Raw genomic sequence first — 15,491 nt, 5'->3', positions numbered from 1 at the left:
ATATCGGTGCCCATGCCATGTCCCAGACATGGTCTTATGGGGGACCTCTCGTCTCGGTGCCAACGCCATGTCCCAGACATGTTCTTACATAGGACCTCACATAATCTCAATGATGCCAACACCATGTCCCAGACATGGTCTTACATGTGATCTCTTTACCCAAATGTCATGACATTTGTATCCAATACATTCCTAATGTTTCAACGGGGCTTGTATCACTAATTCTCTGTCATCTCATACTCGAGTTAACATTAACTAATTTCATGAAATAAATATATAATTGTTGGAAAATAACAGCATTAATAATAATTATTTAAATATTGCATTTATTTAACGTAAACTTACCTCGGTACAAAATATAGCCAAATCCACCCACTTAGTCTTCAACCTTATTCTTTCCTTTGTCTAACCTCAGATTCCGTTCTTCTTGATCTATAATAGCAAATTTAGTTCATTTAATACTCAAATTTACCAAAATAGCCCTCGACTCTAACTTTGGCAAAATTATAATTTTGCCCCTAAACTTTTACATAATTACACTTTTGCCCCAAAGCTCAGAAATTAAACTTCATCTCTTGTTCTTATGTTTTATAACATGCTGAACATTTTTCTCTTCTATGACAACATCAAATTCTTACTCTAACACTTACTTATGAACATTAGGTATTTTACCGATTATGTCAATTTACTCGTTTTCACTTAAAATCGACTAGAAAAAGTTGTTTAACATAATTTCTAGGTTCATCTTCTATCATAAAACATCAAAATAAACATATTTCACCTATGGTATTTTTCCAAATATAAACCCTAGGTTAAATTATTGCTAGAATAAGCTAAATCAAGTTACCGGGACTCCAAAAACGTAAAGAACATTAAGAAGATGAGCACAATTTGTTATCTTTTTCCCTTTTAATTCATTTTAATTACCGAATTATCAAAATGCCCCAAACTTAAAAATTTCCTATTTCACTTATCTCATGTCCATTTTTGTCCATAACTTAACCAATGGTCTAATTACCATATAAAGACCTCCAATTTAAAATTTCATAACAATTGGACAACTCTAACTTGTAGAACTCAATTTTTGTACTTTTTACAATTTAGTCCTTTTGACTAAATTGAGTGCCCAAACGTCAAAATTTTTGAACGAAATTTTCACGAAATCATTCCGTGAAATTGTAGACCATAAAAATACAGTAAAAATAAATTTTTCCTCATCAAATTTGTGGTCCCGAAACCACTGTTCTGACTAGGCCCAAAATCGGGATGTTACACTAAGTAAAACCACATGGAGCCTAAGATCAAAGCATAAAAAGTGTTCAACCAAATTATGCCTCCATGAAAAAGAAAAAGGTCACTAATGAAATTTCAAGGTGATGGACTCTAGACCATCGCGCAAGCATCTGATACAAGTCGAAGCACCAATCATCCGAATGCGCTAGTGGATAGACCATGTCTCCTCCTCATTAAGACCAAAGTGGAAGGAATAAGCGCTAGTAGCAACCACCCACAAAGAAGACCTTCGAACAACCATAAGCATCAACCTTCAACATAAGGGAGAAGCGAGCTAAAAGTCCTTGCCTAGATGCCACCACGGAAACCAATTGAGGAAGTCACTAGCAAGAGATACAAAGGACAAAAATCCTACGGACATACCTAGATGGATGAGCATTGAAGGAATCTATGGACGATCAAAGAAGAAGCCACAAAACTTCATATATGACACTATGGGTGAAGACAAGAAAGCCCTTTAAGGCGATGTTTGAGGACGACAGTGTGGACAAAGATGGGGAGGGCCAACCCTTAGAGCTCTCCCCAAGAAAAGATCTTCCCTTCTTTTAAATCTCTTTTTAAGTTACACACTATGTATCGATTGTGACAAGATAGATTACCATTTGACAAAGTGAACCTGATCGTCGCAAAGCAAAAGTAGCAAACTTTTGAAGATAAGGTTCAAAGGAATTTTAAATTCAAAACTAAAGAACCAGTTGCCTCAAGAAAAAAAAACTAAAGAACCATAAGTAAAAAGTGAAGAATAAAAATAAAGTGGTTTATGATTTCAAATCTATCTATTGGACTTAAAATTGGGTGTGAAGCTCAAACAATAACTCATAAATCAAACCCAACTTAATAAAATAAAAGGGATGATCCGAAGCCCAACTAAAAGTAATTACTCAATTCTCCAATCCACATTGTTTGATTAGAATAGTGGGATAAATTCGGGTATTCACGTTATACATTATTTTAGTTTTCAAAATTTTCATATTTATCAATTTGGTTCTAATTTAATAAATTTATTATGTAACATTTGTGTAAATATTGAAGAAAAATTTGTTAAATTTTTTAGAGTTAAGGCCAAAATAATAAAATATATAAATATTAAAAATTAAATTCATTATTATATCTCGTATTTATTTTTTTAAGAGGAACTAATTTACTCAATTTTAAAATTGAGAGAGACAGGAAACATTTAATCATTAAGAAATAAGGCTGATCCAACCACTGACTACCTTTCGATTGATGATTTTACCAAAAGTATGCACAAGACAAGTGAGTTGCTTATTTGAATTAATGGGAAAACTTGAAAAAAAAATGGTTTTTAGTAAATTTAATGAAATATATATTCCCTTTACCCCCGCTAATTAGTTGGCGTAGGAAGAATTTTTAAAATAAATCCCATAGAGATTTAAGCTAAACTGAATCTCTTCTGTTTTACCAACTAAACCACATTTCCTCTTCCATGAAGCCTGAAACCCACTAATTCCACGTCCTTTTCTTCCTCTGCTACGCACCATGTCATCAGAGGTTTCATATCTCAGTGAAAAGCTCTCCAACCATACCTCTTTTCTGGGTCTTCCATTATGGATCTTGATCCTTGCTTTCCTGTCTTTCTTCCTTCTTTTATCTTTCTCCATTGTCTCTTGTTATGTCGTATGCTATCGACGTACAAAATCCAGCAGAACCCCCCCCTTTTGCCTACCCAACCCCATTGCTCCCACCAATTATCGAACCGCTTACTGCTCTTCCTCGCTCAATAGGAGTCTCCTTCCGCTTAGCATTTCGGATAGAGAGATGAACACGTCCACCCAGCCTGAGCTTCAGGTGATGTTGCCCGACCAGTGGTCTACTCGTGCCAATTATCTAGCTGATATAGAGCACTTTCCTAACTTCTCCCATGGAGTTCCCGACACCTGGACGAGTAATCGCTTCAGTTTGAGGGATGTTGACGTTTTCACAAATGGTTTCGCCTATGCTAATTTAATCGGAAATGGTGATTATGGTGTTGTCTACCGTGGGGTTCTTTTAGACGGTACAACAGTGGCAGTGAAGAGGCTACCCACTAACAGGTATCTATCATTATTTTTACATCTTTCAATGAGTTCACTAGCTAAGCGAATTGATCATGTGACGATCAGTTGCCAAACGGAGGGGTTCGTAACAGAGGCCGAGGCAATCGGGCATGTCCGACACAAGAATCTAGTCAAGCTGATAGGATACTGCATGGAACAAGGTTACAGGTATTTTTTTACTTTATGTGATCCGGAAATGGTGATGCCTCAAACTCCTACCTGATTAGTTTTCTGCTTCATTAGGATGCTTGTATATGAATATGTTAATAACAGTAATCTCCATCAATGGCTTCATGGTCCTCTAGGACAAGAGAGTCCTCTTACCTGGACCGTTCGTATGAACATTATCCATGGGATAGCAAAAGGGTGAGTTCTTCAATCCTAATTTCTAATGATTTAGTTCATGTTACATTGATATGGTTGATGAGAATTGTGATTTACAGATTGGCTTACCTGCATGAAGATATTGAACCACATATTGTCCATCAAAACTTAAAGGCAAACAATATATTACTTGATCACCTATGGAATCCTAAGATCTCTGATGCTGCACTTTCTAGGCTGCTGGGTCCAAACCACACCCATGGAACCACTCCTTCATTGGTGAAGCTAGGGTCTGTTTATTGACTGTTCACTTGCAAGTATTTTGAGAAACATGATAATGGGTTAAAAACTTTTTTGTTGATTTGCATGGGGAACCTATAGTTATGCTGCTGAAGGACACGGTTCCACCAGCCGCTGGGATAAGAAGAGTGATGTGTATAGCTTTGGAATACTTGTGATGGAGCTTGTATCAGGGAGGATGCCTGTTGATCATCATCATCAACCCCAAGTACCAATTCTTAATCGTTGAATGTTTGAGCATTATATTATACAGAGCTTGTTGTCACTAATTTCGAAAGTGAAATTTCATGTTGTAGATTTACTTGATTGACTGGTTAAAGTCCATGGTTGCAAACAAGAAAATTGCAGATGTAGTTGATCCTAAGATGCCAGAAACTCCCTCTGTAAAGGAACTCAAACGGATTACCTTGATCTCATTTCGATGCGTGGATCCGGATTTAGACCATAGGCCAAAAATGGGAGAAGTGATTCATATGCTTGAGCCACGTGACTTATTGCTAAATGATGTAAGAAACAAGATATCACACATTCTGTACCTATTGCTGTCTGGTCTTTTTGGGCTACCGATCAGTTCAGTTTTTGTGGTATGCAGGAACGGCGCATCAGACGAGAGGCATCGCTAAGAAATCATGCAGAGGGTAGCCGGGTGGACGTCTGGAAACACAACGAGGATGCTTCTCATGCGTAAGTCCTTTTGGGTTGAAGTTTCGTTCTCAAGGTTTTCCTTCTAATGACTCATGTAAAGAATCCAATTTAAGTCGTGGAGAGCTTAAAGAACATGCATCTCTATATGGGGTTTCAAGTTCAATACTAATTATAATATAACATAAAAAAAATGTGAATTATTAGTATTATCAGAACTGGCCGATAATAGCTTCTCAAGTAAATACAAATTTTACAACAATGCTAGTAATCAAATGTGTAAATACAACCTCCAATTCAGGTATTTTCAAATGGAAAACTTTGGGCTCCAGTTTTAACGTACAATATCCCATGCGCATACCTTAATTTTCACGCCAAGCAAAGCTTCTCAATGTCTTCACTGTTATAGTGTTTCTTAGCTGGATGCAGCTTGATCTCATAAAGCTTTGGCCAGAGTTTTCCGGTAACTAGAAAATGAACAGAAATATGGGTCCTCAATATATATAATTGTCATGCAAAATGGACTAACCACACATATAAGCTGCTGCATAAAACATCGGCCAATTCTGGTTTACAACTTACCAAAAATGCGATTATTGCTGCTATCCCATGCGATGCCATTTAGAACATCAATACCCTAAACCATAGTGAAATTCATGAGTTAGGCTGCTAAGCAGTAAACATAGATGAATCAATGTACCATTAAGTGATGAAGACTGGAATAAGTAAAAGGTGTAGCCTAAAGAGTATCTACCATCTTAAACAAATCGTATAGAGCTTTCATTGTACCACAAGCGACAGGCAGTGTTAAAAGAGAAAAGGAAATTCAGAATTAGGTGCTTACGTTATATCCGGCCGCTAATAGTCCTCCTCTGTAAAACAATCAAACAGTATGATGGATTTAATTAGTAATTATTCGATTAGAGATAACACTTAGCCAAATAATAATATATATATACCTTAAACTTGGAAGAAGAATCCATCCAAGTATTGTACCATTATTAGGTGAGATTCTTGCAATGCAGTCAGTCTACACAGAAAGGAAGCAGACTTCAGGAAGCAATTTAAGTGAGCAGCTAATCTTTTCTTTCCCAGATATGTAACTCATAACGCAGAAGATTGAGCAGTTACAGGGGCAATAGTGTCAAATGGAAGTTAATATATTGAGGAAATGAGACAGATAAGACAAAGGTGAATTTACTTGGCAAGTCCCCCTATTATAGGGACCGGATCGAATTAGTCTCTCTACTATTAAATTTATCAATTTAGTCCTTGTGCTATCAAAAAGAATCAAATAAGGCTAAATTTCAACAGAGTTAACTTTATTTATTGTTTAAAAGAGTTAATATTTTTAAAGTTTTTTATGGTTCTGCAAAATGGAATCTTTTGTTTGGAGTTGAACTGCAAAATAAAAAGTTAATTTTCATGCCATGTTTTAAACAACAAATGTTAACTCTGCTACAATTTGACCTTATTTAATTTAATTTAACAGTACAAAGATTAAATTGATCCATTTAATAGTAGAAATATTAATTTGATCAAGTCATAGAGGGACTTGGCAAGTACTTTCACCATAAAACAAATTGATTCTCATGAAGGCCACTCAAGATAGACATAAATCGATTCGCATGTGAAAGGGAAAAGGATTGTGAAGGGGCCATTCAGAAATAGTTTCTTCTAGGCATTCACAGAATAGTGTTTTCCAGGAAACTTTTGTTTAGAATGTCAAAAACCAAAAACCAATTAATTATTTTTCTGCTATACTGCTTTCAGAGGACACAAGATTACGTGAATTCCAGAAGGTGGACAACCTGTTATAAAGCCAGACTCCACTAAGTTCCAAACAATGAAACATAAAGTCCATCCTATATGAACCCCAAAAATAAAATAATAAAGATACAAAAGGCGTACCTGCCAAACATTAGCCCATATTTCACCATTTATATATTCCAATTCATTCAGGTAGCGTACATTTTGACCATTAAACTTGATGACATTTTTTGTTGTGACTGCAACATATTGTAAAAGAGAGAACAAAGTTATAAAAACACTAAAATATGAAGGTTACCGATATTTACTATTAGTAAACACTTCTATCTACGCAGTGCTAAGCACCATGAATATTTGGACAATACCAAAGTTGAAGACCCTAAATGGAGTGAGAATATATATAATCAACAGTAAATGCATGTACTAGGAGAACCTTTTAATGTTTGAGAATCGATCTGATACAGTGTTGAAGTCCCATCACTTCCATATAAGATTTTGCCATCAGTTGCCAGTCCCCACCCATCTTCCATCTCATGTGTAAATTGCTCTAACTGCAGTGAGTATGACAAAATAATACCATTACAGACAAAGAACACAGGTATACAAGCAAAGAATGCACTATATTCAAAAGAAACAAGTAAAATGTGTTTGGATAATGAGATGGTTAAGAAAGCAGTAAGCTGTTTCTAATGAGATGCAAACATAATGATGATTTTTGTCATATAATAAACAAGAAAGTTACTATTTTGGACATTGTTTCAAGTTACTATTCCGGACATGCATCATACAAGCAAGAAGGAAAGGTAATTTATGAAGTCAGTGACCCAAATCAAATAAATGAACAGGACAGGACACAAAAAAGTAACAAAAATACCACATTAATACACAAACATCTTTAATACAAATTATTAACCTATCAATATTTATAAAAATAAAAAGTACTTTATACATGATTGTAACATAATACATGAACACGACACTAGGACATGAATTGCCAAATTCTTGTATTAAAAATTCATGACAGCATAATGTGATATCAGTAGAGCAAAAGGAATAATGGAAATTATTGCAACACTTGCCAACAGCCATGTGGTCTGGTAGTAGAGTGTTGGGCTCTAAGTTGACCAAGGATCAAACATTAGCAACTTCAATTATACAAAAGAAATTATTGTAACACTCAACAATGCATGCTCAGATTCTCAACAAGTGTTTATTTAAATCATGATAATACAAATCAAACGACCAAAACAAGGAGTATAATGATGAAGAGACTGGAAGCACAAACTTTCTGCAAATTTTTTCTGTCATATATGAAACCAATTTTCGTCAACCAAGTTACTTGGAACAGCCTACAAAAGAACATAAGAACTACTAATTAGTCTTAAAAGCACCCAAAAAGTTATACAATGCAAAATCCACAAATTTAGAAACCATATTAATAAATGTATTCCATTGTAAACCAAACGATAAAAGTAGATGAAGAGCAAAAAAATGTCAATTGAATGCATATAAATGCAGAGCAAACTGCCAAGTATGAACAGAATTTCCACTAACTGCAAAATGATCTTTATGTACTTTAAACTTCAGAAATATTAAAACCAATTTGGAGGCAAAATAATTCGGTTAGCTAATAGGGAGCTTCAAAGGACCTGATGAAGTGAACAGGGAAGAACACATAACATGAAGAAGAGGAAGAAAATGAAGAAAGGAGCTCAATTGTTTAGATGAACGCAAGAGCCGAAGTATACCAACTAAATTCCTTCTAACAGACCTTTCACCCAGAAGAGTTAAACCCTCTCCAAAATATGAATCAGCCATCTTGTGAAGAATCTCAACCTGGAAAAACATACATATATGTATATAAGATTGGAATTACAAAATATGGTTTGTTTCAGGTTACAACCAAGGACATATTCTCTGATTTGTCACTTTAATTCAAACAAACTGTTATTTTAAATTCATAATATAATATGGCATGTATATTGCACCCTACTAGCAAGCTTTCAAGCAAATTTAACTCCATTTACGTTATATTTCTCAAGAAATCTTATTTACACAATTTTTAACTTCCAAAAATACTAATATTCGTTCATCTGAAAATGGAAATTTATGAATAACCAAGTAAGAACAAGCTTGAATGAAAATCGAAAGACAGGGATCTGTACCTTTCCAGTCCGAATAGCTACTTTCCGAACCGATGACTGAAACAGTGAGAAGATTAGGTGGTTAAGTAAAGGTTTTCAGATCATTCAAATCCAACCCTAAACAAAAATTAGAGACACGAAGCAAAATAATGGAAACTAATTTTGGAACTGCAAACCAATGATTCAAACTTGAGAAATAATGAAACATACATACATAAAGAGATAGCCCAAAAAAAAAAAAAACTAACTCACTTGCCGGTAAAGACCAGTTGACTCAAATAAAGTATCATTTCCAGCATAAAGAAGACCCTGAAAGCAATCAAACCATAAAATTTCAATGTTAAAATATGGTCAAAAGATAAATAAGGAAAAATAAGTCTGAAAATAAATCATAAAGTTTGATCGATCCTCCTTTGCGGACTTACCTGAGTGAAGGCAGTGGAGTCGTGAGGGAATTCATTGACTATTTCAAAGTCGTAAAACTGAAGGGAATAATGATCGGAGGATACCTTATTCCAAGTGGCTGAAGAAACTCCCAAAACAAGAATTACAGAAACAAGCAAAATAATGGATACTAAAACGAAGACTTTTCTGAGATACAGTTGCTTGAAAGTGGCCATGGAGGCGAAGGCTTGGAGCTTGATCTCTTGCCGTAATGCTTCCTTTCAAAATCGGAATTTCGCAAAGAGTTGCAAAGGCGTCATCCACACTTAGATGTATAGTTTCGCGAACATGGTAAAAGGTGCATAATACGCTGTTGTTGGTTGACCAACAAATATCAAACAAATATTTGTGTAGACTTACCATCTCTTTTAATCTTTACTTCAGAGAAAAAAAGAAAATCTTTATTTGATCGCAATAGCATATGATGTCATTGTTCCAACAAAATTGAGGGATAAAAAAAAAGAGAGAGCTAAAGGGGGTCTATAAGTTCCCAAACTTTTGTGAAAAATTATAAACCCTCAGCTAAAAACGCACTCAATTAAGTACTTAAACTCTCAAATTGCATCAATGTATTCATTTGACCAACATTTTTCATCTTGGGCCGTTAAAATATTGATGTGACCGTTAACAATATTGACATGACACTCCATATCAATGATAGTTGCTAACATGGCGGTGTCACATTAGTTACCATGTCATCAAAAATAAAAAATTCAAAAATAAAAAAATAAAAAATTAAAAGAAATACTTTTACTAGAATGAACTTGGACATCTAGTTGTCCAAGTTCATTCATATAAAAAAATTAAACTTTTTAAAATTAAAAATATTTAAAAAAATTTAAATTTTATAAATTTTTAAAAACATTATTAAAATTTATAAAATATTAAATAAATTTTAAAAATTTCAAAAAAAAATCATTCAAAAGTTAAAGTTTAGAATGCATCTAGACATCTGGTTGTCTAGATTCAGTGTAAATCTGACATACACTTTGTTAAGCTTATTGTTTAGTATTTCAGTATCTGACAGACAATGGATAATGTGATTGGATTTCCATTAATTTGACTGTTTTGTTTGTTTAAAGCCTTGATCTGATGCCTAATCACTAAATAATACATTATCTCTATTGATATAATGTACAACAAAGGAAAAGGATAATGAGGAGTAAGGAGGAGATCACGATGGTGCAATAAAGGTCGGTTCACCTAAAGAGGCTGAGAGTCGAAATAGGGACAAGAGGACGGTTGATCAAGAAGATAATTGCTCAGAGTAACTTTAAGGTGCTAGAAGATTGATCATTTCTTCATTGTTTATTAAGGCATTTATAGGAAAGGTCCCTTTGTTTGTTAGTATGACATGACAGGATATACATTTAGTTCGCTAAATGCGTAAAGATAATCATGAGTGTGTATCATGGGACTTTATCAATATGAGGTTATCATGCTTGAATGAAGTCCTTATTGTCTTAAAAGTGTGTTCATACTAGGAGAGTGTTCACTTAGATATTGGTGGGTGACTCCCTCTAGGTAGAACGTGTAGTTTTGTCTAGAGGTACTAAGAGTGGGTGGTCTACTTAGGCGTTACTTCAATAGGAGTCAATGTATAGGTCAATGATGTGCCTAGTGCTGACATGTGTCCGAGTGGCAGAAGGTTATAACCAATAGCTCCCCTGAGTTGAACGGTTCGTGAGACATGATTTAAATTTTGATTAAAGTTTGTCCCATCGAAGAAGATGAAGAAACACTTGATTCCTTTTAGAAGGACAAATAAAAATGTGAAGTTTTGGGGAAGAATGGCCATGATGAGGAGCATCTAACATTGTGTAAATGATTTTGTTCTCAAAATGATGCATTTAAGAAGGTGTATTGAAAAATCTATAAATTTGGTTTCTTACGTTCCTTAAAACTAATTTGTTGTTTTTGAGTTCTTTGTTGCTTGGGATTCTTTCTTTGAAGTTACAATTTAGAAATTTTTTTTGCTTCGTCATTGTTTTCACAATTTTGTAGGAAATCTCCAAAGCCCAAAGCTTTTTAGCTACCCAACTTAACTCCAAGACAACCATCTTTGTCAATCCATAACCATCTTCTGTTCCATCGCTAATGTTACTTCCTTTACCCAGTACTATGGTTCTGAAAACAGGCACCCACCTTCTGCAAGAGTATGAGTAGCTACATTCGCCGTCCTACCAACAAAACAAAAGGTAATACTTTCAAAAAAAATCCCATCCTTGCCTTTATATCTTGAATAATCGGACTCAATATCGATATGTCAGGAATACAAGAGTTCAATTTCTTGATGACCGTATATGAATCTCCCTCCACCTAGATCGATCGAAACCCTAACTTTTATGCAAAAACAACTGCTTGTTCACACGCCCTTGCTTCAGCTGCGAAAACATTAGCAATGCCATGATGAGGGTAAGTACAAGCAGCCATAATTTGCCCAAATTCATTTCTGGACAAAGTACCTGATACAAAAGTATTTACACTAGAGTTAAAAGAAGCATCACAATTTGGCTTTATTTTATCTGAATCTGGTGGTACCCAAATCTTTTGTTTAGGTAGAAAAATAGTTAGTCTTAACTCTTTAAGGGCCTCAATTTCCTACAGATGCCTCTTAATAAACACAACCAGCTCTTGAATAGAGGTCTAATTCCTTCATGAACTTATTAGGAAGTAAATGATACAGTTTCTGTTATTAGTTAGCATCAGTTATGGTTAGTTGGGAAAGCAGTTGAGTAACCGTTCTTGAGCTTGCATTAAATACATGTATTCTGTACGTGTTTTGTAGAATGGAAAATAGAATTCTTTCTTTCATGTGTTAGTCGTTATCTTAGCATGGTATTAGGAGCCAATGTTTCTTGGTATATTCATAGTTGATTTTTTTCTCTCCTCTCATGGCCACCGATACAGTTCCAGATGGTGTACCTGTCGTTGATACACCGCGTCACTCCTCCAACAGTAGGGAAGCTGCTCATTCGCAAGGAAATGGTATCTCGTGTGCACCAGCAGTTCATTATTTCTCCAAGCATGACACCATAAAACTTGCCTCGCATAATTTTCTTCTATCGAAGCATAAACTCTTGTTGATCCTTGAAGGCTATGGACTTGAAGGGTTTGTGTTAGGTACTGCTCTATCTCCTCCTCCTGTTCTTCTTGGTTCTGATGGTCAGCAAGTTGAAAATCCTGCCTTTCTTATTCATCGGAAGCAAGATAAGTTTCTCGCTTCTTGGCTGTTGTCGACTGTTACAGATGAGATTTTAGTTCATCTTACGACTGTTAAAACCAATTTTGATATATGGACTATTATTGAATTAAGGTTTAGTGCAAAGTCAACCATAAAGATCTCAAGCATGCGTCATGCATTGTATTCACTCAAGAAGTCAAATTTGTCTATTAAAGATTATGTGTCTAAGGTAAAATAACTAAGTGATGACTTGACTGTTGCTGGTAGTTTTATCTCTGAGCAAGAACAAATGAGTGTAATTTTCGCCAGTCTTTCAATTGAATTCGAGTCTATTAGGGTTTTTGCGTCTGCTACTTCCTTGTCACTTGATTTGTTGACAGAAATGTTGCTTAACTGTGAATCACGACAATTAGAGTTGTTAACAGAAGTTTCTTGTCAAGCTAATCTAGCAGCCCGGCAACAAGACAATGAGGATGATGTGAAACGATCTGCTGACTCTCTTCGTTTTTCTCAGCAATCTAAACAATATTATAAAGGATCGGGTCGAGGTTGGTCTCGTGGCCGATCTCGTAGAAATGGGAGGGGCTGGTCTCACTCTAGGCCACAATGTCAGTTATGTGGTAAAGTGGGGCACATGGTTCAGACTTGTTATCACATGTTTGATTAGAGTTTCTATGGTGTTGCAGGGTCTAACTCAGTTCAAGTGAATTGTCATCAGTTGCATAGTCCTGGATGTTCATCTACCATTCCTTCTTGCCAAACGATGGCTCATTGTTGCGGTTCGTTTTCTTCGAATTCTTCTGGTCATTTTCCTTTTCGAGCTACACCACCTTCAAAATCTAATTCCATTTGGTACCCTGACTTGGGTGCAACAAATCACATTACACTTGAGGTATCCAATCTCACGACTGCTTCTCCATATGCAGGTAAAAATCATGTCACTATGGGCAATGGTGAATCCATTTCTATTGCTAATATAGGCTCGTCCACTCTCTTAGTTGGGGCCAGACTCTTGAGGCTTCAGAATGTTTTGCATGTTCCTGCGGTATGCAAGAACTTGATGTTTGTGGCACAGTTTGCTAAAGATAATGGTGTCTATTTTGAATTTCACCCGGTTTTGTGTTTTGTGAAGGACATTCAGACAGGGATGACACTACTCGAGGGCTACAAGCATGAAGGGTTATACCGATTTCACCTCACTAAGTCTATACCCACTATTGCCTCGAAGCCCAGCTCCAGTTTGTTGAATAATGTTGAGCTTTCTTCATCTTCCTTATGGCACAACAGACTCGGTCATCCATGTAGTAACACTCTTGCTCATGTGTTGAAATCCTGTAATGTTTCTTTCAAACAAAATAGTTTGCAACAAATGTGTACAGCTTGTCAGCTAGGAAAAGCTCATAAGCTTCCTCTTTCAGCTTCAAAAATAGTATATTTTTCTCCTTTTGATCTTGTAGTGTCTGATGTATGGGGTCCTGCTAGTGTGCCTTCAAATGGTTTCCGTTACTATGTCTCTTTTGTTGATGTATAGCAGATATACTTGGGTTTATTTTCTCAAAACCAAGTTTGAAGTAGCTCAAAGTTTTTTAAACTTTCATCGGATGATTACGGTCTAATTTGGCTGCTCTATTAAGATGCTTCAAACCGATGGGGGTAAATATCGTGGTTTGTCTACAACGTTATCTCAACTTGGTGTGCAACACAGGGTCACTTGTCCCTATACCTCGGAGCAAAACGGTGTCGCTGAAAGAAAACATAGGCAGCTCGTAGACATGGGATTGTCTCTATTAGCACAATCCAGTATGCCTTTGAAGTTTTGGTTTTATGCATTTATGCATGCTATTCATTTGACTAGCAGGTTGCCTACTCCTGTTTTGAGTCATTCTAGCCCTTATGAAGTACTTTACAAAGTTAAGCCCGATTATGGTTTACTGAGAGTTTTTGGGTGTGCCTGCTTTCCTGATCTCTAGCCTTTTCAACAACACAAATTGAGTTTCAGGTCACAACAATGTGTGTTTTTAGGCAGTGTTCCTACCACCGAAGGCTATCGATGTCTTGCGAAGGATGGTCGAATTTTCTTGTCTCGACATGTTCGGTTTGATGAGACAAAATTTCCTTTTAATAAAGGTTTTCAAAAAGAATCTTCACCAGAATGTGTGCTAAGTAATTCTCAGCGGTCTATCCTTCCTCTAATCGTGTCCAGTAATCCAGGTTTCTTTAATCCATGTTTGCCTACTACAGCACAACTAAGTCTCAGGACAAACATGTACTCTAGTGTTGGAACTTCTTCTAAGCAATTGCATCCCAACCAAGCCTCTTCTACTGTTTCTGTTGGTATTCTTATAACAGTTGCGGAGCCTATGACTGGTGATCCGATTGACAGTCCTGTAACAGATCCATCACTTTTAGTACTTGTGAGTCACCATCCTATACAGACTCGCTCTAAAAGTGGGATTTTCAGACCCAAGGTTTTTGCTTTTGTCCTGGATAAGACTGAACCTACAAACATTAGTGAAGCTTTTAAGAGTCCTGTGTGGACTACAGTAGCCAAAGCCGAGTATGAAGCCTTGATTGCCAATCACACGTGGGACCTTGTTTCCTTACCAGAGGGCCGTCGTGTTGTTGGTTGCAAATGGATCTTCAAAATTAAAAGACATGTAGATGGATCTATTGCTCGGTACAAGGGCAGGTTAGTTGTCAAAAGGTATCTACAGTGATACGACCCCGCCCCGAACATGTCCTTGGTTCAGCTCACCTAATTTTAATTCAGCTCACATGAGCTTAATTTAGCTCGTTTGAGCTCGGTTTAATTTCTTTTCAGCTCATTAATTTTATTTGCTGGAATAAATTATTTGAGTTAGTTAAATTAGTTAATTCAGCTCAATAATTGTTAGTGTTTAATTTTTTTAAATCTGGACAAAATTAATTATTTATGTTAAATGTGTCCATGCATGTTTTAATATATTTTAGTTATTACATAGCATAAATGTGTCTACCTCATTACATCTAATTAATATGTCTTATTGTTGATTTAATATGTCCGAATTCACCAAATTTATGAGCGTGTTTATTGTTCAAGTTGCACCAAATTTAATTTGTCTTAACTTGATTAATTGGTGAATTTAATTCTTTGCAGTATATGCATGAAACAACATTGTTGGAGCTGATGATTCCTTTCTTTCCATATGACTATTCATGGAGCTCAATGGACAATGAGCTTAATTAAAACTCCAGATGTTGTGTTGAGCTTCTCCAAGTGGCTATTCGAAGAATTCAATGGACAAGGCTGTTCAAATGGAGTCCATTCAGCTGGTGGCTGATCAATTTCGTCCT

The 15,491-nt window shown here is 35.8% G+C and overlaps 2 protein-coding genes across 2 annotated transcripts; one reads left to right on the top strand and one right to left on the bottom strand.

Annotated features, from left to right (window-relative positions):
* Positions 1-2,741: 2,741 nt before the first annotated feature.
* Positions 2,742-4,706, top strand: LOC105791150 (probable serine/threonine-protein kinase At1g01540). The gene is made up of 7 exons (XM_012619089.2): positions 2,742-3,347; positions 3,417-3,518; positions 3,594-3,716; positions 3,794-3,964; positions 4,056-4,182; positions 4,271-4,480; positions 4,567-4,706. Exons 1-7 carry the CDS (start codon positions 2,794-2,796, stop codon positions 4,660-4,662), a joined length of 1,383 nt encoding a protein of 460 aa, XP_012474543.1. The 5' UTR covers positions 2,742-2,793; the 3' UTR covers positions 4,663-4,706.
* Positions 4,707-4,765: 59 nt separating this feature from the next.
* LOC105791151 (glutaminyl-peptide cyclotransferase) lies at positions 4,766-11,407 on the bottom strand. Its single transcript, XM_012619091.2, is given in 14 exon segments — positions 4,766-5,083; positions 5,199-5,253; positions 5,461-5,488; positions 5,576-5,646; positions 6,528-6,625; positions 6,820-6,937; positions 7,672-7,735; positions 8,158-8,222; positions 8,552-8,587; positions 8,783-8,839; positions 8,956-9,158; positions 9,161-9,230; positions 11,011-11,154; positions 11,330-11,407. Coding segments are annotated over 14 exon segments (1,185 nt in total). The 3' UTR covers positions 4,766-4,985.
* Positions 11,408-15,491: the final 4,084 nt, after the last annotated feature.

The sequence above is a fragment of the Gossypium raimondii genome, chromosome 8, assembly GCF_025698545.1.
Source record: "Gossypium raimondii isolate GPD5lz chromosome 8, ASM2569854v1, whole genome shotgun sequence".
NCBI lineage: Eukaryota > Viridiplantae > Streptophyta > Magnoliopsida > Malvales > Malvaceae > Gossypium > Gossypium raimondii.
This window is presented reverse-complemented; position numbering and strand designations above follow the sequence as displayed.

Excerpts from the sequence above, each read along its gene's own strand:
- LOC105791150 (XM_012619089.2), top strand. The coding sequence starts at position 2,794 with ATGTCATCAGAGGTTTCATATCTCAGTGAAAAGCTCTCCAACCATACC. Across the intron at positions 3,519-3,593 it reads TGCATGGAACAAGGTTACAG|GATGCTTGTATATGAATATG; the intron begins GTATTTTTTTAC and ends CTGCTTCATTAG. Across the intron at positions 3,965-4,055 it reads CCTTCATTGGTGAAGCTAGG|TTATGCTGCTGAAGGACACG; the intron begins GTCTGTTTATTG and ends GGGAACCTATAG.